Source organism: Carassius carassius, chromosome 14 (assembly GCF_963082965.1).
Source record: "Carassius carassius chromosome 14, fCarCar2.1, whole genome shotgun sequence".
In the NCBI taxonomy this organism is placed as follows: Eukaryota; Metazoa; Chordata; class Actinopteri; order Cypriniformes; family Cyprinidae; genus Carassius; species Carassius carassius.
Window position 1 is genome coordinate 9,473,931 of NC_081768.1, and position 27,742 is coordinate 9,501,672.

Below are 27,742 nucleotides of genomic sequence, written 5' to 3' on the forward strand. Positions count from 1 at the left end.
CTGAGATCCTACTGCCATCAAATGTGGTGAAAGTGTAACAACCACAAATCAAATTTTTTTCAACAGTTCATATCATTAGATTTGAGAATAGTCCCACTCTTTAAAGGTATACTTCACCTAAAAATGACTCACCCTCACGTCATTCCAATCTGCACAACCTTTTTGCATGAAAAACAAAAGAATGGAATGATTTTTCATGCGGTTTTAACAAATGGGGTTCTTAAGACTAAGAACATAGTGCACTATTCATATCTACCATTTTGTTATGATACTCTGGTTCTTTTTAATTGTTTTAAAGCTTATAATATGGTAAATAATGGCTAGGATACAGTTTGGAATGACATGAGAATGAGTAAATGACAAAATCATCCAACTGAACTGCTAAACATAGCTTTAAAAAAGTCAAATGACAAGGCAATTCTTGTAATTTCAAAAAGGATTTTATCCTGTATGCCATGTTGTGTACGCATTTGCAACTCACGTCAAGCACACGTCAAAAATCTCCACTCAGACCTTTTTTTTATAAGTCCCTAAACTAAACTTCTGCACAAAACAAGCATCTCGGCTATATATAAAAACATGATAGTAAAAGTAATATTAAACATCAAGTAAGCAACAAACCATTAAGCCGTTTACATCAATGGCCACCCTGTTTCAACAACCCTTAGCTTATTTACATGAAGGACGGTGCATATTGTTTCATAGATGAATAGAAATGGAGCATCAAGTCTTGTCCAGAACATACTAGAAGCTGAGTTTCTTGGAAGCCCACTAAAACCAGAGCAGTACACTAGTCCCGAAGTGCACTTTGCATGTCCTTTTCTTAGCAGACGCCCTAGGCAAATTACCCTGCTAACCCTAACAACCCCCCCACCCTCTCAAATAACAGTAAAACAGTTGACACTGTCTATGCAATGCCTATGAATGGAGCGCAAAAGTAGTATGGTAGATTTTTATAAAAGACTAAATAAATAATATTGGGAATCATTGTGAATAAATGTATATATTTGTTTATATCTGTGCAAGAAAGAAAAAGATGGAAGAAAAGACATATTGCAACCTTTTTGTCCCTTTCTGATTGTGTCCAACAATGACACAACATCAGGCTCCTTCTATAAAGATCCCGGCGCTGGCATATTGCTACAGAAATAGAGGATGATTTCACACCGCTTCAGTCACTCACGGTCCCGAGTCGACAAACTCCACCTTCGATTGCCAGTGACTGTCCGGCCACCGCCCCAGGAGGAAGTCTGGATATGTGAGTCTGGCAAACAGAGAGAGAAACAGAGTGTTTACAGGGTCAAGAATGAGTGTGGCGGGAAAGCACACAGCTGCTGGAGGGTGGGAGTGAGGTGTCCTGTTTGCAATCAAAGGCAGCTGCCGCGCTTCTGACACGCGCTCTGGTCGTGTTCTCTGACAGCGGCCCTCAGGGAGCCAGAAGCAGACAGCTCCCTGCCCATGTGAGAGGAGAATGAAAGTACTGGTATCATCCCAGAGTACCCCAGACCACCTGTCGCTAACACTGGTGCATTACGGGAGGACACGCATACAGTTAAAGTCAGTGGAAAACTGTGACCTCTCACGGCACAACGGTGTGTATCAGTTAACGTACTGATCCATATCTTACTCCCACACTCTGCGTGACTTCCCAGAACAGGCTCAGGCGGATTACTGGCAAGTTAGGAAACAAAAATTCAAAACTCAAATAAATACCTCATGGAAAGCTTTCCAACGTTTCCATTCACAGTTTCAGGGGCTAAAGCAAAAAAAAAACCTGAAGCTTAACATAAGATGAGACAAAATACAGATACTTGGCTAACTAGAACGAGACTACATTTTAATACTATTTTTAAGAAATTTTCAATAACAAAATGTTTGTCTTTTAATCACAAAAAGTAAAAGAATGAGGTTATATTTTGAAATATTTTAACTAATCTAGGGCTGTAACTAATGATTATTTCGGTAATCAAGTAATCTACTGATTATTTTGACATTTGAGTAATCTGATATTTTTTTGTCACAAGCAGACCTAAGTGAAAACCAGGCTAAACTAACGGCAAGAATAACTGGCTGAAATAAAATATCAAAACCAATTGATTACATAGTTTTATTGAACAACACGGCTAAAATATATAATGCAATATTAACAATCAACTTTATGTATTATAACAATTACTTGCAGAGGGTGACGTTTCATCTTACAGTGTGATTAAACAACTTTTAAATCCATTTAATTGTAATATTTGGCCACATGCAAACTAAGAAACTTTTATTTTGTAATCGCGATGTACAATAAATGGCATATTTCGAAATGTTTGTATTATACACATTTGTATTGATGTATTCTCCTGTGTTGGCAAAGGTTTAAATGATTTACATCACAAATGTTTAATGTTTTAAAGTTTTCCCAGATGAACGTTAAGCAATTCAAATTCACAGCAAATGCAGAGGAAGAGTTTAGCCCCTTTCACACATACAGTCTTTTACTGGTAAACTACCGGTAATTTTTGGAAGTTACCATGAAGAGATCATGTGTGAACAGGACTTTTTCAAAAATCCCAGTAAATTTGTTTTGGCGATCATATCGTTCTTATGGAGATGACATGATTACTCTGAGCAGTTTACAAAGCTCTATGTAAATATGCACTAGATGAAGATCTTTGACCATTGAGTCTCGCAGCTTTTTGTCATGCTTCTCCATTCAACAGGGATGCGAGTCTGTGACTCTGCAATTGGTTACAATTATGCACGTCTCATGCATAGGTCTCCTGTTTATAAGAGCAAAATATTGGCTAGTAATGTTAGTTTGGTTGACAGTGAAAGCTGCTCCTCTCACACCATTGGTAGGCGAACTCATGGACTCAAAAGTGATATCAACTATTTTATATATTTTTTATATGTAGGACAATTTTTTTCTACTGCCAAACGCAGCACGCTGGAGATCTGGCATGGTGCTGGAGAACTTTAAGCCCTGCAGTTTTCCTTAGTAACACTTTTATTTTAAGGTATCGTTGTTACACATTACTTGTCCTTACTATTTTATTAACAATAAATGATGCATAATTACATGCAAGTAACCCTAATCCTAACCCTAACCATATAGTACGTACATTATTAACCAATTAATATTATTCAGTACTTAAATGTATACTTACATTTTAACAAGGACACCTTAAAATGAAGTGTAACCTTTCCAATTTTACATGCTGTTTACATTGCATAACTACATGGTCCCAATATTCTGGACTGTAGATTTCTGCAATTTTTGCATCAGCATTCTTTAAAAATAATTTTGTGAAATAAATTTATCTGATACACTCACATTCTGAAAGCTCAAAACAGTCATTTATTCCTCTAGAATGCTTCTTAAGTAGATGTCAACTCTGCACCGCAATACTAGGGGGTGGTTGTGACAGGGAGTTTCTAATGTGTTCTGAGTGGTTTTCACTGCTATACTATGTGGTTACCAGGGTGCTTTGGGTGGTTGCTTATTGGTCCAAGTCTCCATGATGGCTCAGGTCTACCCTCCAATAGGTAAAAATAAAGTCTACAAGAATTTATTATTATTATTATTTTATTTTTTTGCAGTCTAAATATAATTCACAGTCGTTTAAAAAAGCAATAAGAATTCATAATCAAAATAAAATATACATAAAATAAAATATAAAATAATTCAGGGTGGCTTAAAAAATGAATAAAATAAAATGTAATTCCCGCTGAGTTCATGCTATATGAAAGGTGACGGTGGATTTATTGTATTGACGGTTTAACATACCTTGAAAAAGGAAAAGTAAATTCACCTCTAATCATCAAGCCTAAATTGGACTGATTCTTCTTATAAATGACAACAGTGTTTTAAAGTTGAACGTGTTTCAATCTACTCACTGGTGTTTTATCTGAAATGGTTCACATGTGGTTGGGATTACCACTGCTGGAAATAATTACGAAGTCTTAACGCAACCTGGAGATTAGATGCAATTCTGTGTGGCAAACCAGAGATTCACTGACTAAGATGGACATCAAGATTCAGCCAAAAATTTAAGCAGTTGGATAGAATCAGAAAACAGCTTTGTTTGGGAGACCAAAAATATGCCATTAAAATTCTTTCTTAATTGCCATGTAAAAAAAAATGCGTGTATGATGTGTTAAAGAGCTGAAAACCAGAATGCTCAAACCAGAAGTGAGGCTGCAGTGCAAAAAAAGATCTATGACAATGACCATGCGTCAGCTGTGGTTTTCGCATACTATTTTGTTCTCAACCACAATGTGCCATCCCTCGTTTTGAGAGGCTAAGTGGAAAAATAGAAAAGCGAGCGGTGACACTGATTAGTCAACAACCAGAGTACAGGAGAAGACTAGTTCCTCTCCACCAGCCATGATCTGTGCAGATTTGGGAATTGAGCTGGAAGGTTTGAAATCTTGCCATCCAATTGCTCTAGTAGAAAAAAAATGTAATTCACATTCCAGACTATCTGTTGGATAACATGTTTATCAGTGTCCAAGTGTACAGAGTTTCATAGTCACAAATATACCGTATAGCAATAATTTTTTATGCTGTGCACAATTTAAACTTGACTGAAGATTTTGGAACAGATGGACATCTTACAATTAGACTGCAATTTAATTTAAGTATTAAAAATTAAAAAAATGTCATTACATTTTTAATTGAATTCAATTTTAAATGAAATTAAAATTATGGCTCAACACTGAAACAGTGCTAACAGAACAGGTTTAGAAGTTCTGGAGCTAAATAGGCTTGCTAGTGTAAGAGATTCATCAATGCCAGGCATGAAAGCCAAAGAGCTTGAAGCAACAGAGAGCCTCTGCTTCCAGTCAGACTGCCCTGACAATAGACCGGATAAAGCATACACTGGCTCCTGCAAGAACTGACTAGAGCCCCTGTTCAGAACACAAACCCAACAAAAGACTATTCGAAAACGGGTCAATGCACACTTCCAGACGTGCTCTGAGCTACTAGCGTAAATAGAAATGGTTAAAACGGCACACACTCCAAGAGCTGCGGACTGTGTTCTATCTCACTGAGCTGCCAGTCAGCCCTGGGCTTTCATCTCATCAGACACACATACATACACAGCGGCACAATGCATGCAGGAATGAGAGGAATGTTTCTGGAATGGTGTCCTTCTGCTGCAAGGAGTCATCGGAAGAAAGACCCATCACAATCCAACACTGTTCATTCTGAACAGCTTAATTTTCTAAATAACTGCTACCCATTATATACCCGAAACAATTGGACTGAGTATACTAAAAATATAAAAAGTATATTAGTGGGTTTTTGGTGTGTTCTTCCACTGCCCATTTGTTGGGCATAAGGACTTTTGTAATACTTCAATAATAAATTTTATTAATAATATGAACAAACATTAAAAGTGATGACTGCAAAGGCAAGCACTGCTATTACTAATGCTCACAAATAAACAAACCCTTTACCCTAAAGGTTTTCTCGCAAAAAAAGGTCCATTGTCAATAGTGTAGTGATGAAGAGTTCTGATACAGGAACTTCTTACCCTGGCTTTACTGTCCTGGGCAGACATGTATCCCACACACATGCTCTCTGTAGTATGGCTCCATAGAAATTCCACTGTGAATGAAAGAGAAAGGAATGCAACACTATGTTTGTACTCATATCTGGAAAACCACTATTCTAAAAATGTATTTGAAACTCCAAAGGGAACCCGTGGTGAATTAGCCTTCAGAGTCGGCCTGCAAATTAAAGTCAAGACTGAACAGTTGATCAACACAACAGACAGAGACTGATATTGAAAAGCACATTCATATCTGTCTCAAATGTGTTCTTCCACTGAGTGTCGGCCGTAATCATAACAATGCCTTTATTCTCTGAGGCCAGACCACATTTTGAGAGCTGTTTGTTCTGCTATTTGTGAATGCAGGGAGCTGCCATGTTTATCCCTGAATGTTTAAACAAAGAGCCTGGAAAAACAGTCAGCAAGACAGCAAGAAAGAACGGTGGAGGGGGACAACATTATGAATGGCTTTCAAGGAATCTTCAGTGACCCAGATGAAAATGTTTTTATTTTTTTTTATTATTACTTTTAGATAGATCTAATAATAATATGATAGATATATATATATATATATATATATATATATATATATATATATATATATATATATTTATTATTACTTTTAGATAGATCTAATAATAATATGATATATATATATTTTTTTTATTATTACTTTTAGATACATTTTTCTTATTATATATATATATATATATATATATATATATATATATATATATATATATATATATATATATATATATATATATATTAGGGGTGCCAAAATTAATCGTTGCATTGATGCATCAGGATGCAGACGCGGATGATTCTTCATCAATGAAGTAATAGAGTAATACTTTTACGATACAAAATTGATGTAAACACAGTCAGTTATGTTTTAAGAACAGGACAAAACATCTGATATGTCGAAAAACATTTGTGCATTAGTGTAAATGCAACCTATTAAAGCTGCCAGTGTCTATGATCTCATCAGTAATAATCAAATGGCAATAATGCTGAGGAAACAAGAAAAACCCATAACTATGATAATCTGTAAACTTTTGGATACTTAAAGCACTCCCAAATACTGAAAGTGTATACACACACACACACACAGAGACACACACACACAGACACACACACACACTACTGTTGGAAATTTTGAGGTCATTAAGGTGTTATTTTTATTTTTTTTCATAAGATTAAAAAACAAAACAACCTTAATCATTTCATATCAGTAAAGTAAATAAAATAACTAGTTTATTCTTTATTATTATTATTTACATTATAATGCAAGATCCCTGCATTCTGTTCCATTCTGCTTTGATGAACACACAATTATCTAGACGTGAGGTGTATTGGATTAAAGCTGAGGCACGTACCCAACAGAGCCTGGATGTCTTCAGAGCGCTGGGCTTCTCCACATGTGCAGCACCTCAGAACGATCACCCCACCCAGAACACAGTCCTCGCCAGCCAGGAACGGCGAACCTTAAACACAAACAAGCCAACTGCATTTCAACCATGACCTCTTTCCACTACAATCAGTCTATTTAGATGTGAAGTAGAAATGAAAGCACGTTGGAGGCATCTAAGAAAATCCAGCGATTCGGTCAATGATTTATTAGTTATGCTCTGTTCTGAGAAGTTAATGAAATGAGCGGAAAAGCTGTACATTTCCGTACTTTCCCCTGCCAACCTTAGCGACTGAAAACAATTATTCTTTCCAAAGCTTTTGTTTTATTAACCAAATGAGAAAAATTGGGAGCAGAGCCACTTTTCGCTCTTAATAGGTTAATGATGGAATTAGTTATTTCTGTAACCCCTCACGGAGCCCTGATAAAGGGACTCTGTTGAGAAATGCATACTTTTCCAAAGAGGAAATAAACAAAAAAAAGGTTTTGAGCTGCAAAACGGGCTTCAAGCCCATTTAAATGATTACATCTCAAAAGCAAAGGAGTGCTGGAAGCAGCCTAGGTTTGAAGCACTCAAGCATAACATTAATCCACAGGAGGGAAGAGTTCAAATTTCACCTCATATAGGTGCTCGGTTTATTGATTTTGCACATTGTGTTGTGTTTTCAGCTTGTTTACACAGAACACAGCTCTTTTTATGAAACCTCTCATTAAAACCCTTCAATGAGAACCTGGATGGCCTTCACACAGAACACATCTTAACACCACACTTCAAAAGACACCTTTAAATAGATCTTTATCCAACATTCCATTAAAAGCCTTTTATTCTTTTCTTCTGTTTCATCCCCACAGTTTAATCAAATTACACAGCTTTCAAAAACACTTGATTCTGATTGGTTCTTGCAGTCAAATAGTATAACAGAATAAACACTGTGTCACTCCAAAGCCTCTTTCTTCTCACATAATAAAAAAAATTCAAATTAGATCAATATTTCAGGTACACATTTAATTATATGGTTAAAAAAAGTAATGCATAGCCATCTGATCATTTTCTTAAAATGAACATCTTGTCCAAAACAGACACAAAGCTACACGATAACATGCAATAAAAGGTATCTTTTTCATATTAATCAAAGACAGCAATACATGTTGATCAACAACAGATTCTATTTTTGGACTGCTTTTTATTTGTGAACTTGCGGCTGACAGCATTAATGATAATCTCATATACGTCTATGCACAATATTTAAGTTAGAGTTAGAATATAATTTTGAGTGACTTCAATAGTTGACTATAGGCGACAAAGTATAATTTACACCAATAGGAAAGTAGAACTATGATTCAAAGAATTGATCAGTCACTAAGTATTTTAGTGACATTTTGTTGCAAGCGTGAGACTTCACCCACACGCTCTTCTGATTGGCTAAGACTTTGGAAAGGTTTTGATTTGTCACCATGTCACAACTGACAAAGAACTGCTTATCACTGGAATCTCACTGCATTGTATATAGTTAGTATATGGTGCAAGATTGATCCAAGACCTGTTTGCAACAGTGCAGATTGTACATAATCATTTTTTATTTTCTCATGAATGAATTCCTTAATTATAATAAAATATTGCAGTGTTTTATTTTGGATATTTATGTAGATTTATGCATCTCCCGCAGTTGTGGATTTCCGTGCAACAAAACTATAAAGGTCACAGGCCAAAACCAGCAAATATTCCCACATGTATTTTGTGTGCTACATTCAATAAGAAATCCAAGCGGTCACCCGATTTCACAAGCCCAGAAAGGGAACAAAATGAGCGAAGCTTCTGAACATGAAAGCAAGCGACATCTTCAAATGCCCTGTCAACAGAGTATTTATGGCAACTGAAAATAACTGTGGCCAGAGAAATATGATTTAACCAAAAACTTGTGGAGCCCGTTCAAAAGAATGTTATTGATCCCCAAATCCAAACAAATAGAAAAAAACGTTGTGGCTGCTGAATTTTTGTAGTGCTCATTTCCAGTCAAGCAAGTTGTTAATGATTTTGTTGTTCAGTTGTAGCTCAGAGCTGCTCTTACTGTCACATACTGTGGTGAAGTGACACTAGCCTGCTGAAAGAGAGAGAGAAACATGAAAACGAGAGTCTCTGAGAGTCACTCACTGATGAATTTGTTTTGCATAGCCTCCAGTAGGGCCTGGTGTGCGTTTTCAGCCTGCATGGCAGTAGAGCACTCTCTGGCCAACATGGTGCGAATCAGATGCTCTCCAGAGCCTGCAAAAGTACAGACAAGACCCATTTTAATAATTCAGTATTTATTGTTATTTGACAAAAAACAACAAATTGCATAATCTGATTTATTTGTCCAAAAGCACTGAGACGTTTCACTGTTTGCAACACTCTGTTTGTCTGCGTTCATAGCGTTTCAGAAAATCTTACTGTCATACTGACTGGGAACTGACTTGTGTTTGCATATTAAATGGAAAGTGCTCTAATTCTAATCTAATTGGGGGAAAATGTATATATATATTATATAAATATATATATATATATATATATATATATATATATATATATATATATAAATAATTTACTACAATAATATATAGATATCAAATGTAACAACCTTCTGTTCCACATGAACAGTACATATTATGTATTTATAACTATTACAATAACTAGGTACTAACCCTTAACCTACCCCTGAACCTAACATTAACCCATGTAGTTATTTTGTACTACAAATACTTTATTGGGTAAGTACACTGTAAGTACATTGTAAGTACTGTATATGTACGGTAAAATAACGTATAATAAAAATAAATAAATAAAAACCAAAGGTTTGACAGGTCAGGTGTCCCCACAGGAACAAAGTTAAAAGAATGTATAAAAACAGTTCATCTCACTGTCACAGTCATTTGCTTTTCAAAGGCCAACGTGTACAGAAGCCAGTTTTCAAAAGAGAGGGAGTGTAAAGAAATGCCTTGAACACAAAACGTCTGGCAACCGCTCAAGCCTAAGAAACCATAAAGCCTTAAGAAAATAGCCATGTTGTTTCTGTAAATACAAACGTGGGCCTCGTAAAATATCAGGTAACTACAACAAAACTATGTTCGGGGTTTGTTGCCATGACAATTAGATGCTCATTTCTTTTCTGTTCTTCTTTTTTTATTGTTTTAACAAAAGAATGAACAAACGACTGGCTCCACCGTTGGCTCACTATTTTCAAGTTACCGTAAACCCTCGCGTTCTCTCTGGAGAAATGGACGTTACTGGCAACAATACCACAAGTTAACAGTTAATTTAACAAGCAAACAGCGCCATGATAGTGCAAACTCAATTTCTAGTGGAAAGTAAATAAAACACAACAAACCAGAGATGGCATGAAACAGGCAAACGTAGCAAAAGAGATTCGACTCGCCTTTCGCCCTCAGCGAAACCGCAGCGAGCGCTGCAGAGACTAACAGGGCTGACCTGAGAGAAAGCAAGCTCTTTGTGTCAGTTTGAAGCCAGAATGAATGTTTTTCTCCTCCTTTTGATAGGAACGCCTTTTAAGTTGGGAAATGAAAAGCAGGTGCACCGCTGGAGCGCACATTCGAACAGCCTGTCCTCACCGCCATGCGTTTTCAATTTTGAGGAGGATGAAAGAGAAATGCATGTTGAAATGGCCATGGGGGGAGAAGGTGATAAAATGTGTGATTCTGCTTTTGTTTTCGGCATGGCGGACGATCAAAAACAAAGAGGCACAAAACAAAATGTGAGTTTCGTGCCTGTTTCACGAGTTTGTGTGAGTATAAAGTAAAAATGTCAACAGGGAGCACACATGTAAAACAGCGCTCGTAATATTTCAGACCTGTTGAATCAAGCAATCACGAAACCTGTCAAGAACATGTCCGTGTAATATTTTCCATTAAAATCAAAAAAGAAATTGAAAAATTATATAAAAATTGTGTTCCGTGGCTCAGTGGTAGAGCATTGCGTTAGCAGTGCAACAGGTCGTGGGTTCAATTCCCAGGGAATAAAAATAAAAATAAATTATAGCCTGAATGCTCTGTAAGTCAATTTGGATAAAAGCGTCTGCTAAATGCATAAATATAAATGTAAAAAAACTTTTATAAAATAATTGTCTTTTTTTATTTTATTATTATTTTATTTATTATTTATATTATTATTTATATTATATTTATGACAATTACAATTAGGCAGCAAAAGACTTAGAGTCTCTTAAAAACTATATGTGACCAACATAACGGCCAACATTTTTTTCTTTTAACCAGAGGAGATCATATATGCTGCACCCCTGTGCAACATGCCAAGCTTGAATGAATCCCAGTCTCTCTTCAATGGGCCAGGTGTGTTTTCACTGCAGGGCTCAGACCAGGCCAAAGGTGCTTTCACACAAGGGTGCCGCAGGACAAAGGATGAAGGAAAAGAAAAGAAATATGGCCTTCATCATAGTGTTACACTCTTTTGGCACGGAGAAGCATAGTAACAGAAGCTACAGTTGGACAATTCAAAGCTAAGTGGAGCTTTTTTACAAGGTGTCTGGTTGTTGAAAGCTACAGGTGCAGTTAAGCTTGAAAAAGTTATTGTACCATGTCGTGGTGGTTAAAAAAGTGCAAATTTACTGCACAGAATGTTGAATCCATGTAACTTCAAAGTACTGCACAATTCACTCACCATGGCCATATCAGGTATGTGCACATATAATTCAATCCCTTACCGCCCCATCAAAATAAGAGACAGCTATGGTGTTATACATTGCTACACATAATTATTTATAATAAACATCACTGTCCAAAAGCTTGGGGTCAGAAAGATTGTTTTTATGGAAGCAAGTCTCTTATGTTCACTAAGGGAAGTCGTGGCCTAATAGTTAGAGAGTTTGACTCCTAACCCTAAGGTTGTGGGTTCGAGTCTCGGGCCTGCAATACCACGACTTTGGTGCCCTGGAGCAAGGTACCAAATCCCCAACTGTCCCTCGGGCGCCGCAGCATAAATGGCTGCCCACTGCTCCGGGTGTGTGTTCACAGTGTGTGTGTTCACTGCTGTGTGAATGCACTTTGGATGGGTTAAATGCAGAGCACGAATTCTGAGTATGGGTCACCATACTTGGCTGTATGTCACGTCACTTAAGTCACATCACTTAAGACTGAATTCAAAAATAAAGTAAAAACAGTAATGTAAAATATTATTACAAAATAAAACAACTTCAATCCATTTTCATATATTTTACACTGTAATCCTGCCCAGTTAGCAAAGAAGCTAAAGCATATACTGTACTCACATCAAAATAAGTGATGTGTTGTGATATGACGTATAAACCCAAACACAGATTTCATCTTTACTTTAATCTTGACCTGAAGAGAATACATCATAGCATTTATTCAAATACACAAAAGTCTAGCCATGAACAAAAATCTGTCTTATATTATGATTGCTTTAAGAGATCCAGAAATCCTCTATGGGCACAATGGACATGCATGCTTGCATGTGTTGTATGGAGATGTGAATCATGTCTGTGGCATACTGACTTGGGCACAGATAATAGAGAGAAAATCTAGTTTTATTCATGTGACAGAAATCATTAGTTTAAGCATGAAGAGCACGGCCTTGGGCTCCGCTCACAGCAGGAATCCCAAGTAAAGCAGAAAACCTCCCTTTTTGCTCTTGATATATGTCCCTACTAAGCACCGGCTAATGGCATTAAGATATTGGAGGAGAAGATTGACATCTAAATTAGGGCAAAAGAAAGGAAATACATTTCAAAACCTTCAAGCTACACATTAGATATTTTCATCAGGACTGAACTTGTGCACAAATTTCTTAAACAACGACCCATTAACGGTTGACTGAAGCTGTGTAAAACCGGTCAAAAAGCAGTAAATGTACAGTAATGTCACACTAATATGTGTTTTTGATACCTGAGGTACTCACAGCTGTAGAGTAAAGGCTGACGTCACGGGCGTTTTCAGCCCAGCAGCCACAACCATAGTGAGCAGCCTAAGACAGAAACATTTGAAGAAAAATGTTGAATAAAGGCCTGTTCACACCAAGCACGATAACTTTAAAGATAACGATAAAGATATAGTTCTAAAAATCGTTCTCAATATTAAAGAATATCAGAGTCCACACTACAACTATAACGATAAAGGCACAGAGAAACGATATCGTTGGAATAATTTTCAGAACGATTTTTTTCCATCTGATGAACGATACAAACATTGACAGCCAATTGGAATCCATCCTGTTATAACGAGCTCAAGAATTTAAAGCGGCAGACGCATGTGAATAAACACATGATATCGTTCGCGGGTGAAAGAAAGAAACTTGGACAGGTTTGGAACAACTTGAAGTTTTTGTTTTTAGGTTGTAAATCATTCTAATATCGTTATCTTTATAGTTATCTTTATAGTTATCGTTCTTGGTGTGAACGGGGCTTAAGAGTATCTTTTATTAGCACTTATTACTTACTACTTATTACTAAGTGCAAATGTTTGCAGGATTCAATACTGGGTAACAATTTATTTTAAGGACCAATTCTTACTATTTACAAGCTGATTTATTAGCATGCATATTACTAGCATATTAGCTGCTTATTAGTACTTAAAAAGCACATATTAATATATATATATATTAATAAATGCATATCCTGCATTACCACATTTTAGATCCCGCAACCCTACCCTATCTGCAAAAGTAAACTACTTTATGAACTATTAATAAGCAGCCAATTATGAGTTTGTTCAAGGAAAACTCTCCTATTCTAAAGTGTTACCCAATACTGTACAGTTTAAAAGTCTGGAGTAAGATTTGTCTTTAAGAAATCAAAATTTCTATCCAGCAAAGATGCACTAAATTTATCAAAGGTTGCAACAAAGATTTGTACATGGTTACACACACACACACACAAATATCTCAAATAAATGCAGTTCTTTTGAACTTTCTATTCCTCAAAGAATCCTAAATGTAATTATGGTATTATTCTACCAAAAAATTAAGCAGCACAATTGTTTTCATCACTAATAATAAAAAGAAATGTTTCTTGAGATCCAAATCAGCATATCAGAATACAAAAATTATTTTAAATTGTAACAATATTTTACTATTTCATAGTTTACATGACTAATTATCAGTAATTACTAAGATTTTCACTATATGCAACTTTGATCATAAAAGACTTCTCTCAAAAATGTAAAAATCTTACAGACCCCAACCTTTTGTACAGTAGTGTAATAATCCATTGTTATTTAAAATTTTGTTGTGCTAAAAAAATTTGCTCAATGTGAATAGGCCTTAATTATGAAAATCAATGTATGCTATGATACCAATGAACATTATTAATTGTAATTACAATTATAACATTATAGTATTATTAATAAATATGAATTATTACTATTAACTACTACATCAATGACATGCTTATTTATTTAATGCATAGCATGATTAAATAGAATAAACTCAGACTTAGGAGCGAATCAAAGGTCACCTGTCCCACCCGACCCGGGTGTTTCATGGCAAGGCCTCCGCTGGAAACCGCAGATGCCACATTCCCTTCCCGATCCACCACGACCGCACCAACCGTGTCCAGACAGGCAGAGTTATTCTCCTCACCATCCACCATTATATCTCCTACTGGCTCCAAGCCACCAAAATCATTCTCCTGCGCAAAAAAATTGCCATTCAATTAGAATTTCCTATCGCACACACAGAAATTAACCAGCACTTTTCTACAGTCTGACATCCTGAGCTCATTTACAAAGTGAAATCAAAAATAAATGTTAAGTGTCAATGTATCTTCATGCTAAACCGTGGGCCAAAAAAGAGGAACAAAGAGGCTGTGGTTACTGGCAACAGCAAAAAAGGCACATTTCCAAAGCCCAGAATAATAATAGACTGAAACACATTGAACATTGCTTCTCTTGCAATGTTTTTTTCTTGTCTATGAAGTTGGCTTTCAGAACCAGCTGGCTACCATAACCAAACTTGAACTTTCTGACAAAGCTGGGAACTGTAATACATGTCGCTATCTAGCTTGAGCAAATAAAGTCCAATTACATATCAGCATCTGAAAAATGATCCTCATGCTCTCATTTAGAATGAGTAAAGTGGCCATTTTTAAAGGACTGTTTTCATTTGCTGATTGCTGTGTACTTTGGAAAGAGCGTTGATGTGGACTGAAAGACTCGTAGAGCTGTTTGACAAATTGTCCGTTCTTAAGAAACTGCGGAAGGGGACAGGATGACTTATAATTTATTATTCCATCTTCCCATCAACAGAGTGCCATTACTGGGCTACAGCTCTTCAGTCCTCGACTGATTATTATGTGCAGTAACTTTCTAAAATATGAGCAAACAGGCAAAAACAGAACGTTATTATTATTGATCTTACAATCAGCGATAAATCTGACAAAATCAACTCCAGAACAACATATGCTCACAGACCTTTCCAAAGGGGAGCATCAATTTTTCTATCTTTTATGGGTAGCTGTTTATATAACCTTTATGTCTTATAAAATGATTCTGCTTTGTCTCTTTTGTGACGTGTCATGAAAGCAAGTTGGTAAAAATCTTCAACTGACTGGAGAGAAGTTGAAATGTTTCCATCTTTGTCATCTTTTTCTGTAAAACAAAAAATAAACTATCCATATTTTTTGGACCAATGAATTCCCAGTTGCTCACAACTACTGGATTTTTTAATCTCCATTTCCTAAAGACTTTTCAGACAGATTTTCATGTCATGCCATTTTTTTTTTAATATAATTTTTTAACAATACTTAGAATTGACAGTAGCTATTAATACTTAAGGCACTGAATTCCATGACATTTCCAAGTCTGAAAATATAGGCGGCATTAGGTCTGGGTTTCCGGGGCATATGCCCTGAAAAGATTTAGTTAAACCCCAAATGATTTTTAAGCACCTTGCCTTTTATCCCAAGTTTATGCCTGGCCATTTGTGGTTTTTGCAAAACTATTCTAAGACAAAAACCTTTCCATGAATCTTGCAAACTTCTGCAAATCCAGTAATTACTTTTCTTCTCAAAAGCCCTCAGCGTGTTAACTTCTAAAAATCTAAACAAGACTCAAGAACTCCAGGTTAGATATAAAACAATATTTTCTAAGAGTACCTTATATTCCCAAGTTTCTCAAAACTGTGGGAAACCTTCAATGCTATGTTTCTACAAAACTCGAGCACCCACCCACATAACAGAAATTACATCTTAGTTCTGCGAAGCACTTTAAATGCGTTAAAAATGAGCGAGAACCCATAGACCCAGGCTATCCATGCGATACAAATGCATTTCATCCCCAGTAAAACAATAAATATGGCACTTATAAAATCAAACAAACCACAGGCCACTTGGGGGATGTGTTGTTATCTTAATGACCATTTAATGCATAGCTCTGGAGAAAAGTCTTTACTGACCTGAAGGAAGAAAGACCATGTGGCATCCCAGTGGCACAGATCATTCATGCAGACAGAGCCAACAGCAATCACTTACTTCAAACCGATGCTATCTTTAAAACAAACCTTACAAGGTTTGAACACCGAACATGAATACCGCGTACACCAAACCAAGTTAGACCGCAACCTATTTGTCTCTCCTGTCGAATAACATTTTCGCCCACATTTTCAGACACTGTAATTTGCAACTAATGACCCTGGAGTGACCCATGTTTCGCTTTCTCATCGGGACCACACAAGCGTCACATCGTGGATGGATCTGCACTGGAACCCATTTTCCCTCAACCCCTGCATTCCATGTGTACCTGTCAAATCGCTTCCTTGAAAATCTACCAAAAAAGTAGGAGAGATGCTAACATGTTCAAGCACATTACAGGAAATAATTCGGTGAAATAACTTCAAGATGTGGGTGCCGTCGATAGGGCGGCGGGGTTAGGTGGTGCTGAAGCACCAAGGTCTCATATCACATCAACGATTGTCTTAAAACTCCTGTAACATTTAGGAGACCCCAATTACCAAAACCTGTGATTTTTAGCTTCTTTAAAATAATATTTAAATGGTCCATGCAGAGATATTATACTTAAAGAGAACTTAAAGTTCAACCAAAAATGAAAATTTTATTATCATATACTCAACCTCAAGTTGTTCCAAACCTACATGAATTTCTATCTTCTGCTGAACACAAAACAAGATGTTTTAAAGAATGTTGGTAACCAAACAGTTGTGGTAGCCATCAACTTCCATAGCATTTTTTTTCCCTAATACGAAAATATCTTCTTTTTTTTCTTTTTTTTTAAGATTCACTATAGAAAGAAACTCTTACAGGTTTGGAACAACGTGAAGTTTTGGTTTTTAGGTTGACTTTTTAACATTCACTCAAGGGTCTACAGATGGAAAATAGCCTCTTTTTAAATAATTAAAATCAATTCACAAATATACACACAAACATACACATACATACATACATACACACACACACACACACACACACACACACACACACACACACACACATATATATATATATATATATATATATATATATATATATATATATATATATATATATATAAAACTGCTAAAAAAATAAATGATAATAACACACACAAAAAAAAAAAGATAAAAAAAAAAACCTTTAAAATTAACAATGCATTTGAAACTGCCCCGAATTAAATAGCTAAAAAGATATTTTCCAGTTGATCTTTTCTTGTCTACCTGGTGAACTCTTTTCAGGTCAGTCACAAGAAGCTACAAAAGATTGTCAGAGAACTGTGTCACCCAAGTCAAATTCCTTGTGTGCAGTGCCATGTCAGCAGTGCAGTAAGTATACATATGTGTGTTTCCTGTGATTGTGAGTAATTGAGGTCTCCACGCCCCCCTTCAAGGTCATCATTACCCGACGGGTTTCCTCCTCTGGGTATATGTGGTGGTTTTGAATTAGAGGACTGAACAGATGCAGATCCTGTTATCAGTCAAGTAATAATGTCAGAGCAAATGCCTCTGCTGCACTGTGTTTAGACCTAATTAAATGTGTTGAACTGAATGGGAGGGTGGAAACCTATAGATCATGGAGCATTTATAGGAGAAACTTGCATATTTAGTTGTCTTTTTTTAATCAGTGAGCTTTTGGCCTATGCCAAAATTCAACAGCATATCCAGAAATCTCACTGGTCCTCCACACATAACTAACTGTACATTAAATATCAAATATGGACTGCAGTGACTTAGATGCACTCACATGTCCACACGATTGTCTTTTTCTCTTCGTCTCAACCTGCTCCGCCAGCTCCATCTTTCTTTTGTTCCTCTTGTAGCCTGACAAACTGAACTCTGTAAAGTGTTGAAAAAGGTGTGACAGTCAATAACAGATGTTCTACTGCCTACCCAAAAAACTGTGTGTGTGTTCCAGGACCCACTAAATGCTGACAACTGCTTTGCTTCTGTGGCCTTATTGCTTTGATTATTAGTATTATTCTTTATGATAACATAGTGCAGCAAGGGTGTGTGTTTGGCGAGGGAGTCTTTATTCACATAATAAATCAGTCTGTTGGTGGAAATGTGGTTGAAATCCTCAAAGTCTCCCTAAATAATGGGACATGTGTTGGAGTGAGGTCATGGTTTTGGCATCAGATCATTTCATCAGATCAACACACAATCTATCTCAGTCCGACACACACACTGGGAGTCGGCATGGAGCCCTCTATTAAAGTATAGAAGCCATTGTTTACCAAGAGCTGCATTCCACTCCTGTGAAAATCTCTTAATCAAAGAAAACGAATCAATGAAATGGGCACAATTAAGTCATTTTGCTAAATTTAATGGAATGCAGTTAGAGCTGGTAAAAATAACACTTGAGTCAATGATTTAAAAATACTCCAGCAGATGAGATCACATGCCCTACTTGCCAATTATTATTCAATGAAATCATTTTGTGCCACCGTCAAGACTTACATCTGATAAAAGGCAGTGGTTTTGGTAAAAGCCTAAACATAGAAAGCTTTCAAGCTATTCGTCATCAAGCATATTTCAATAAAACCAGTGTTAAAGGACAATAAGAACTAGATTTTCATTCCCTGAAGGATATACAAGGGCTTGCAATAAAATGCTGCATTAGAGCTACTTTGTCACTGTCACTGAGGATTTTTGGGTGTCTTTTTTTTTTAGACGGCTACACTTAATAAACATGTGGCTAAATGGTTAAATATATAAAAGAAAGATGAACGATCATAATTCAGAATGCAAACTACTGTTTGAAATAAGACAAATCACATTTCAGAATTCACATTACATCATTGCTGCGATCAATTTCAATTCTGAACAATTACAACAATGACTGACTCAATAAACTATAATCTGTATAGGGCTGTGCAATTAATCACATTTGGTTGTCATGTGTATCTCGTCAGTAAAGCCGGTCCCGTGATTAGTAGTAAATCTCCTTCACCTGACAAGATGCACATGACAATCGAATGCAATTAATTGCACAGCCCTAAATAAAAATAACACAAAACCAAAACAGACAATGCTATAATTTAGGCTTAATAAAATGCAGAATTGTAATGCATAACATTAAGTAATTCTAGTGCTGTCAATCGATTAAAAACTTTAACTAGATTAATCACACATTTTTTCTGTGATTAATCGCAATTAATCGCAATAAAAAAAGAAATGTTTTTGTACGTTTTTAATATATGTTTTAATGTAATAATTTCACAGTTAAATTTAAATACTTGTTTAAATGGCATCTTTTTATGAAGGCCAGTATTACAGTCTTCACTGCATAAACTATAAATTAAATAGTTAATCCTTATTAAAGCTACAAAAGTTATTAAGTCAAGAGCAGCGAGTCATTTTCTCTGTTCCCTTTGTTCTTTAACTTTACTGACAGGAAGCTTTATTGGCTGCTGTCCCTTTAAGAGCAGACAGACACGCGGATCTCACCGTTTATATACTGTCTATGGATCTCGCCTCATTCTCTCACAACTCTTTTTGTTCATTTTAGACTTTATATAAATCATTTAAGATTGCTCTTATGAGGATAATCGACAAAACTGGCACTTTGAGATGTTTATTGTTAGTTCAAGCGCTTAAGAGAACTGGATTCTGGTGCCCTGTCTATGCATTGTGTGTGTGTGTGTGTGTGTGTGTACGTGTGTATGTGTCACATAAGGGCATTCACAGACAGCGCATTCTCTTTTGCCGCGCATGAAATGTTTAAAAGCATTTAAATGAATAAGAGCGTGATCATATAATGTAAAGCTAGCCAACGTATGGCAGAAAATACGGATGCTGCGTTAATTGCGTTAAATATTTTGACACGTTAAACCAGACAAAAATTAATTGCATGCGTTAACGCGTTAACGTTGACAGCACTAAGTAATTCATTAAGTAATTAAGTAAATCTGCAGTCATGCACACAGCAGAAGCTGAAAAAGGATTCTGGGTAGTCTGATACTCACTGGTGGTCATCTTCTCTGTAGGGCATGCTGGGATACCATGGCTTATGGCCCACTGTTCTGCTCCTTTGCCCACTAAAAAACTGACAAAGATGTGATTTATTTGGAAGAACAACTTCATCACAGTTCAAAGCTTTGTATTTTCTTGAATGTTTCCTGCCTTAATTTTTAACAGTATACACATTGTACGGACTACCTATATGAACATAATTCATTTCTTTAAAAGAAATGAACACTTTTTAAAAGTGACAATATAGACTTAAACTGTGTTACAAAATTCTATTTCAAATAAATGCTGTTCTTTTAAACTTTCTATTCATCAAATTACCCTGAAGACTCAGCTTCGCCATCCCATGAATAAAATTAGGGATGAAAAATAATTAATTGCGATAAATCGCATTCAACATAAAGGTTTACATACTATGTGTGAGTACTGTGTATATTTAGTATGTATATGTAAATACACACACATGTATATATTTTACATTTATTCGTATGTATCTTAATCGTGATTGTTATGTACATTTTGTCAGTAAAGCCAGTTCTGTGATTAGTAGTAAATCTCCATCATCTGCTTTCAGGTGGAGGAGAATTTACTACATATTGCCATGCAAATCATGTATGCAGAATCATGTTCATAAATCGCAGACAATATAATTGTAGGATTATGTAATCAACAAAATCATTCACGATAATGACAGCTATTTGCGTATCTTCCCAGTGAACTATGGGTCTGTGCAGTAAATGCTGCTCCATCTGAGAACACGTGAAAATATCACATTTAATAACATGTTTTTACTCTTTTTACTCACTTCATAATGTCAATCGAGTGTTTGAAATGTCTATTAGCATTTCATTATAGATATACTTTATTATGATGAAAATTATATATATTTGTGTGTGTGCAATATTTATCATTTATATTATACATAAATATAAATATTTTAGATATAAATCTAACACATCTAACATCCTTGATATACAGTGACATGAAAAGTTTTTTGCCCCCTTCCTGTTTTTTATTTTTCACATATTTTTCACACTTAAAAAGATTCAGATCATCAAACAAATGTTATTAATACATGCAATATTAAGATAAATGCAAGTAAATACAAAATGCAGTTTTTAAATGATGATTTTATTTGTTAAGGGAAAAAAAGCTGTCCAGACCTAAATGGCTCCCTCCTGTTAATTCCTGAAAGAACTGTGATATTACATTATTTTAGAAAGTGGCGTTAAATTTCCCTAGCCACACCCAGGCCAGATTACTGCCCGACCTGTTTAATCAAGAAATCACTTAAATAGTACCTGTCTGACAAAGTGAAGCATGCAACACATCATGCTGCGATCTAAAGAAATTCAAGAACAGATCAGAAACAAAATAGTTGATATGTATCAATATGGAAAGGTTTATAAAGCCATTTTTAAGGCTTTGGAACTCCAGCGAACCATGGTCAGAGCCATTATCCACAGGAGAAATCTTGGAACAGTGGTGAACCTTCTCAGAAGTGGCCGGCCTACCAAAATTACTCCAAGAGCACAACAAAGACTCATCTAGGAGGTCATAAAAGAACCCAGAACAACATCTAAAGAACTGCAGGCCTCACTTGTCTCAATTAAGGTTCATGATTCAACAATAAGAAAGAGACTGGGCAAAAACAGCATCCATGGGAGAGACCCAGGGCAAAAGCCACTGCTGACCACAAAGAGCACAATACTTCCAACACTTTTGGGAAAATATTCTGTGGACTGATGAGACAAATGTTGAACTTTTTGGAAGGTGTGTGTCCCGTAACATCTGGCGTAAAACCAACATAGCATTTCATAATAAGAACATCATACCAACAGCCAAACCTGGTGGTGGTGGTGTGATGGTCTGGGGCTGCTTTGCATCATCAGGACCTGGATGACTTGCCATAATTGATGGAACCATGAATTCTGCACTCTATCAGACAATCCTGAAGGAGGTTTTGGAGTGGCCAAGTCAAAGTCCGGACTTAAATCTGATTGAGATGCTGTGGCATGAACTTAAATGGTCCATTCATGCTCGAAAACCCTCCAATGTGGCTGAATTAAAGCAATTCTGCAAAGAAGAGTGGGCCAAAATTCCTCCACAGCGATGTGAAAGACTCACTGCTAGTTATCACAAATGCTTGATGGCAGTTTTTAATGCAAAGGGTGGCATAACCAGTTATTAGATTAAGGGGGCAATTACTTTTTCACAGTGCCAGGCAGGTTTGGAAAGCTTTTTTTCCCTTAATAAATGAAATCGTTATTTCAAAACTGCATTTTGTATTTACTCTGTTTCTTTGTGGAATACTAAAATTAGTTTGAATCATTCAAGTGTGACAAATATGAAAAAAAAAACAACAACAAAAAAACAGGAAGTGGGCACTATATGCATGTGCATGTGTGTGTGTGTGTGTGTGTGTGTGTGTGTGTGTATTTATATATACATATTAAATATAAACCATATACACCCATATAGTATGTAAACAAACTTTAATTTGGAATGCAATTAATCTTTTTGCAGCCCTAAATAAAATACACTTTAAAATACATACAAATGGAAAACATTTATTTTAAATCCTGTCTTGGTGTTCATCAATGTGGGATGAGTAAATATTTTTGGGCCACTTAATCTATAGAAAATGCCTTATTCTATGAATGGTACTTATTTCCTATAGATAAGACAATAAACTTGCTACAATTGTCAGAATGCCAATCTTTTGTCATGCACTAAGTTTATTCATTCTGGCTGCATTACGTTCATGTATAATAGTGTATTCTGTGTATACTGCAATTGATATGCTGATGTTAATTGTTTTAAACATTAATTTCCCCTCATGCATCAATAAAGTATGCCAGTCCATCTACATGTCTAAGCTGATAGCCAGAAAGCCAACATCAGAGAGCTCGGCTCACCAGGGAGGGATCCTGCCAGCTGATAACTTCCCTTTCTGAGTTTCACTTAACAGTCTTCTGGCTACCAGCACCGGGTTCTTGATTCCTGATAGAAAGAGCAGCATTAGTATCACTTTCACTCAAGACCGCTTTAAATATGGTAAAAGAAACCATTTGGCTTTCACATGCGCATCTGTTGAAGAATAATGCAGTTCATTGGAGTTCACTGCACCAAAAAAAGCATTCTAAAACAACACTGCATTATTATCAGTGTGAAACTAGATGATATTTTATGCAGATGAGCAGAATATTTCAAGACATTGCATGTTAAATTTTGTTTTGCTTGTTTTAACAAACATGGCAACAGGTTGATGGGGTAGAATCAATCCTGTTTTGTGCTTATTTCCAATGTAACACATATGCCACAGATAAAGACCAAAAGCATAACTAATGTATTTATAATATGTACATTTACCATCTAAAGTACGGAAAAAAAAAAAAAAAAACGGATGCCTTTTAACCTTGCACTCTTGCATGTACAAAATGCATTTAGCCACATTCCCAGAAAAGGCTGAAGAGGGTAGAAATTGGCTTTTATTTATTTTGTTTTGAAATTTGAATAGCACTTTTGACACGATAAAAAGCTCCAACCAGCCCTGCCAATGTTTCTAAAGGTACTCACCACTCAAGGCTCCAACAGCTCCATAGTTTAAGGACTTCCCATCCATGATGCTGGCATCACACTCAATCTCACCAGAGAGGTTTAGGTTGGAACCGGTACCCGCATTGGTAAACGGAGAGTCCTGTAAATAAGCATCAACCTTGACATTTTAAAGCCAGGAAACACTGATGAGTAGAATAAGTAGAAATATGTGTAGTCTGTCATAGATCTTAATCAGGGTAAGATCAGGCTGTGAGGTATAGACTGGTATGCAAGATGTTTCTTCAAATGATAAATTGGCATCAGTGTTATTCTTGTAAACCTAAACTAAAAAACTAATCAAAAAAACAAACTTAAATTACATTTTTTGACAATTAACTGAAATAGTTTAAATTGACGTAGTAAAATTATTAAAATTCAAACAAAAATAAATGAAATAAATAATTGTAATTTGAAAACAAATTACAAAAGGACATGACATGAAATTATTCGAAAAACTTTTTAAAGGTATAATAGAAAAATGTGACCCTGGACCACAAAACCAGTCATAAGAAGCATGGGTAACAATAGCCAAAAATACATTGTATTGGTCAAAATTATCGTTTCTTTTATGCCAAAAATCATTAGGATATTAAGAAAAGATCATGTTCCATGAAGATATTTTGTAAATTTCCTATCATAAATATATCAAAAAAATAATCTTTGATAAGTAATATGCATTGCTAACTACTTAATTTGAACCAGGGTCACAAATAAAAGTTTAACTAAAAATAAATATATAAATAAATTGTAGATTGTTGAATTTGAATTCCATGCTATCCAATTAATATCTGAAATGTTTACTCATATGTTTTTTATTTTTCTGAGAGGCTCTATACAGTTCTAATGAGTTTTGTTGTGATCCGCTATCACCTCTAGCTCCATAAGAGCTGCTGTCACGGCCTCCAGAGCCAATCCTCCAGCTCTGAGCCTGTCCACAGCCTGAAACACATTAAATCACAAGTGATGACAGCAACCCCATGTCTGCCAATTCCTAAAACCAACTCAATGTGCATTTTGTTCTACTTAGGATTCAGTATCCTTTATGCAGAAAGGATTGCACTAAACTAATATATACAAAACATAAAAATGTGATAATCCAATACAAACAGCTTAAAAAGAAAATAAAGCTGCAGTGATTTCCACCTGACAAGCTTCAAGCAGAGAGTGTAGAATGGTATATTAAACCGGGCAGCAGCTCGGGCCACTGCTGGTGTCATGTTATCAACACATAACTCAAATTCCCTGGCACAGGTGTTTCACTCGAGCCTGATCCCTTCTTTTTTGATCCTTTACAAGGCACTTTGGATGGGGAAAAGCATTTCACTGCAGCTTGCCAACCTATGCATTACTGTTAGCTGCAAGCATCTATTACAACTTTGTTAGCATATCTTAGATTTTGTATATTTGGCAATGTAAGATTCAGCAAAAAAAGTGTGCATCATTGTTTTAAAAACATTCCACAATCTGTATCAGAAAATCATGCAAACTGAGCTGGGAATGCAAACTGATTAAATCATTGAATTGACGTCTTGTTGACGTCAGAGGCAGAGCTATCGAAAGGTTACAGCTCACAGCAGAATCTGAAGTTTTAAATGAAGTATCACATGCAACTCACTCTCTGGCACGCTCTCTTGCACACATGTTTGTATTCCTTGGCTTTGGATTCTGAATGATACCCTGCCCCTGAGGAGGTAAAAATCATCAAAAATAAAATGCATTCAGATTGTTTCTTACAATGAGGTTCTTCAGCTGTTAACAGTCTGTAGTTCTGCTTTTATTTATAAGCTATTTTCCTAAAAATAAAGTTTGTGTTTTAACCAAAGTCTTTATGATCTATTCATTTTCATCTTAAGCATTAAAAAAAGCAGTCAGCCAGAAAAGTAGAGTCGGTATTTAGACAACGTCATGTCATTCCAAACCCATTTATTTTCCATTATTTTCAATACAATGACAGTTCACTGTAAACCCCTGTCAAGCTGTAGAAAGTACAAAAACACTAGAAAAAGTACCATGCACACAGACTTATATTTCAGGTCTATACGATAGGCTGAAATCATTCATCAGGACTGTTGTCATTAATGTCAAAGGTTATCATTTCAAGTATGTTGTACCTGGATGTGGCATTTTGCTTTAAATATGAAGAAAGGAGAATGACATTCGAGAGCAGCAGCAGATGAGAAAATTATCAGTGAATAAGAACTTAAATTGCAACTTTTGTATGGCTTCAGAAGACTTGGAATACAGGGCACAACACTTATGGACTTCTTTCATGGTACATATGCAATGTTTTTGGTCCCTTTCAGTGCTTGACAGATGGGGTCATTATGAAGTGTTGTTATATGCATTTATTATTATTTTTTAAAATCTTTTAATCATACTAGTTTGGAATGACATGAGGGTAAATAAACAATTACATAATTTTATTTTTCAGTGACCTATTCTTTTTAGGAAATCTACATCTAAAACAGAAATCAATAAACAAGCCTAAATTAGACCACTGCTCATTCAACAAGCAACTGTGCCAAAACACAAGTTTAAACAGAAATGTACTATGGAGAAGCGTTTTTACAGAATTTCCAAAAGCACACGCATTCACCTGCATGCACCAGCACAAAACCCACAGCTTTGCCGTCATGACAGGAGACGGTGCTGTTCACTGTAGACCCTGAATTGTTTAGTGGAGACACAGTCTCCTTGCAATCTGTCGAGTTTTCTAGATTTTCCATGACCCGTATTCAGTGTGGCTTGCATTTTGACCCATCATTCACTCATAACTCCAAAACACTTCTCCAAGTCCTAAAGGAAAAGAAAGAAAGACAAGAGAGTGAGTTATTATCAGATTTTACTTAAAAAGAGAGAGTTATAATATCTTCAGAATTCAACTCATTTATAAAGGTAATTATATTATATATAACTCAATTGGTAGTAATAATGACATCCACAGTTTGACATTAACAACAATGACAGATTCCTTGTGTTTCAATGCATCCCTTTAAATCTCTCTCTTCATCTCAAGACTGTTACTTTGAAAAGTAATACTAAAATCAGAAACATGCTTCCAGGGACATAATTAACCAAGTAACTAACTGTTTGCTCAAAAATCAGCATTAAACTCCGATGATTCTCTTGTTATATGCATAAACTATTGACAAATTCAGTTCTACGAAACAGATGAAAGGATAAAGATAGCCAAACTCACTCTCGTGAAGACTTCAGGTGCAGACGTAAGAACAGCGAGCATCTCCACAGTCTTACGCACGGCTCGGTATCTCTACTTATAAAACACACATACAGGATGCACTAAATTATGAGTGTACGTATGTGTCCGCCGCATGATTGTGATATTATGTGACGATAAGCGGCGCATGTGCTCACGTCACACCAAAACACTTCCTGGTTCAGTTGCACATGTGACCGTGTGACTGCAGCAGCGGCCACCAGCGGCAGAGCCATGCACTGCGTCTATCACATATTTCAAAAAAAGGACAACACACACAGACATTAAAGCTCATTTTGATTTATTATATATATATATATATATATATATATATATATATATATATATATATATATATATATATATATATATATATATATATATATTTTTTTTTTAAACATAGTTACTTAAGATAATACTAATTACTATGAGTATACAAAATTATTTGTAATAATGTATAAAATATGTAATATAGTAATATTATATCATTCAAAATAAACAAATACTGAAACAGTATGAACTGGCGCCAGGGATATAGTGCAGTATAACAT

General features: G+C 35.7%; 1 protein-coding gene across 1 annotated transcript; it reads right to left on the reverse strand.

The window, feature by feature from the left end:
* Window positions 1-222: 222 nt before the first annotated feature.
* Window positions 223-27,389, reverse strand: tasp1 (taspase, threonine aspartase, 1). Its single transcript, XM_059565963.1, has 14 exons — window positions 27,174-27,389; window positions 26,571-26,770; window positions 25,590-25,657; window positions 24,845-24,913; window positions 23,954-24,074; window positions 23,293-23,377; window positions 20,371-20,450; window positions 18,150-18,241; window positions 14,436-14,609; window positions 12,871-12,949; window positions 9,110-9,220; window positions 6,926-7,033; window positions 5,529-5,602; window positions 223-1,264 (listed from the first exon to the last, which is right to left on the reverse strand). Exons 2-14 carry the CDS (start codon window positions 26,698-26,700, stop codon window positions 1,172-1,174), a joined length of 1,284 nt encoding a protein of 427 aa, XP_059421946.1. The 5' UTR covers window positions 26,701-26,770; window positions 27,174-27,389; the 3' UTR covers window positions 223-1,171.
* Window positions 27,390-27,742: the final 353 nt, after the last annotated feature.

Bases quoted from the DNA above. Each gene is read 5' to 3' on its own strand.
- tasp1 (XM_059565963.1), bottom strand. From the start codon at position 26,700: ATGGAAAATCTAGAAAACTCGACAGATTGCAAGGAGACTGTGTCTCCA. The intron at 24,914-25,589 runs GTGAGTTGCATG...AATGTGTTTCAG, and splicing joins GCAAGAGAGCGTGCCAGAGA to GCTGTGGACAGGCTCAGAGC. The intron at 18,242-20,370 runs GTGAGTATCAGA...AACACTTTACAG, and splicing joins TACAGAGAAGATGACCACCA to AGTTCAGTTTGTCAGGCTAC.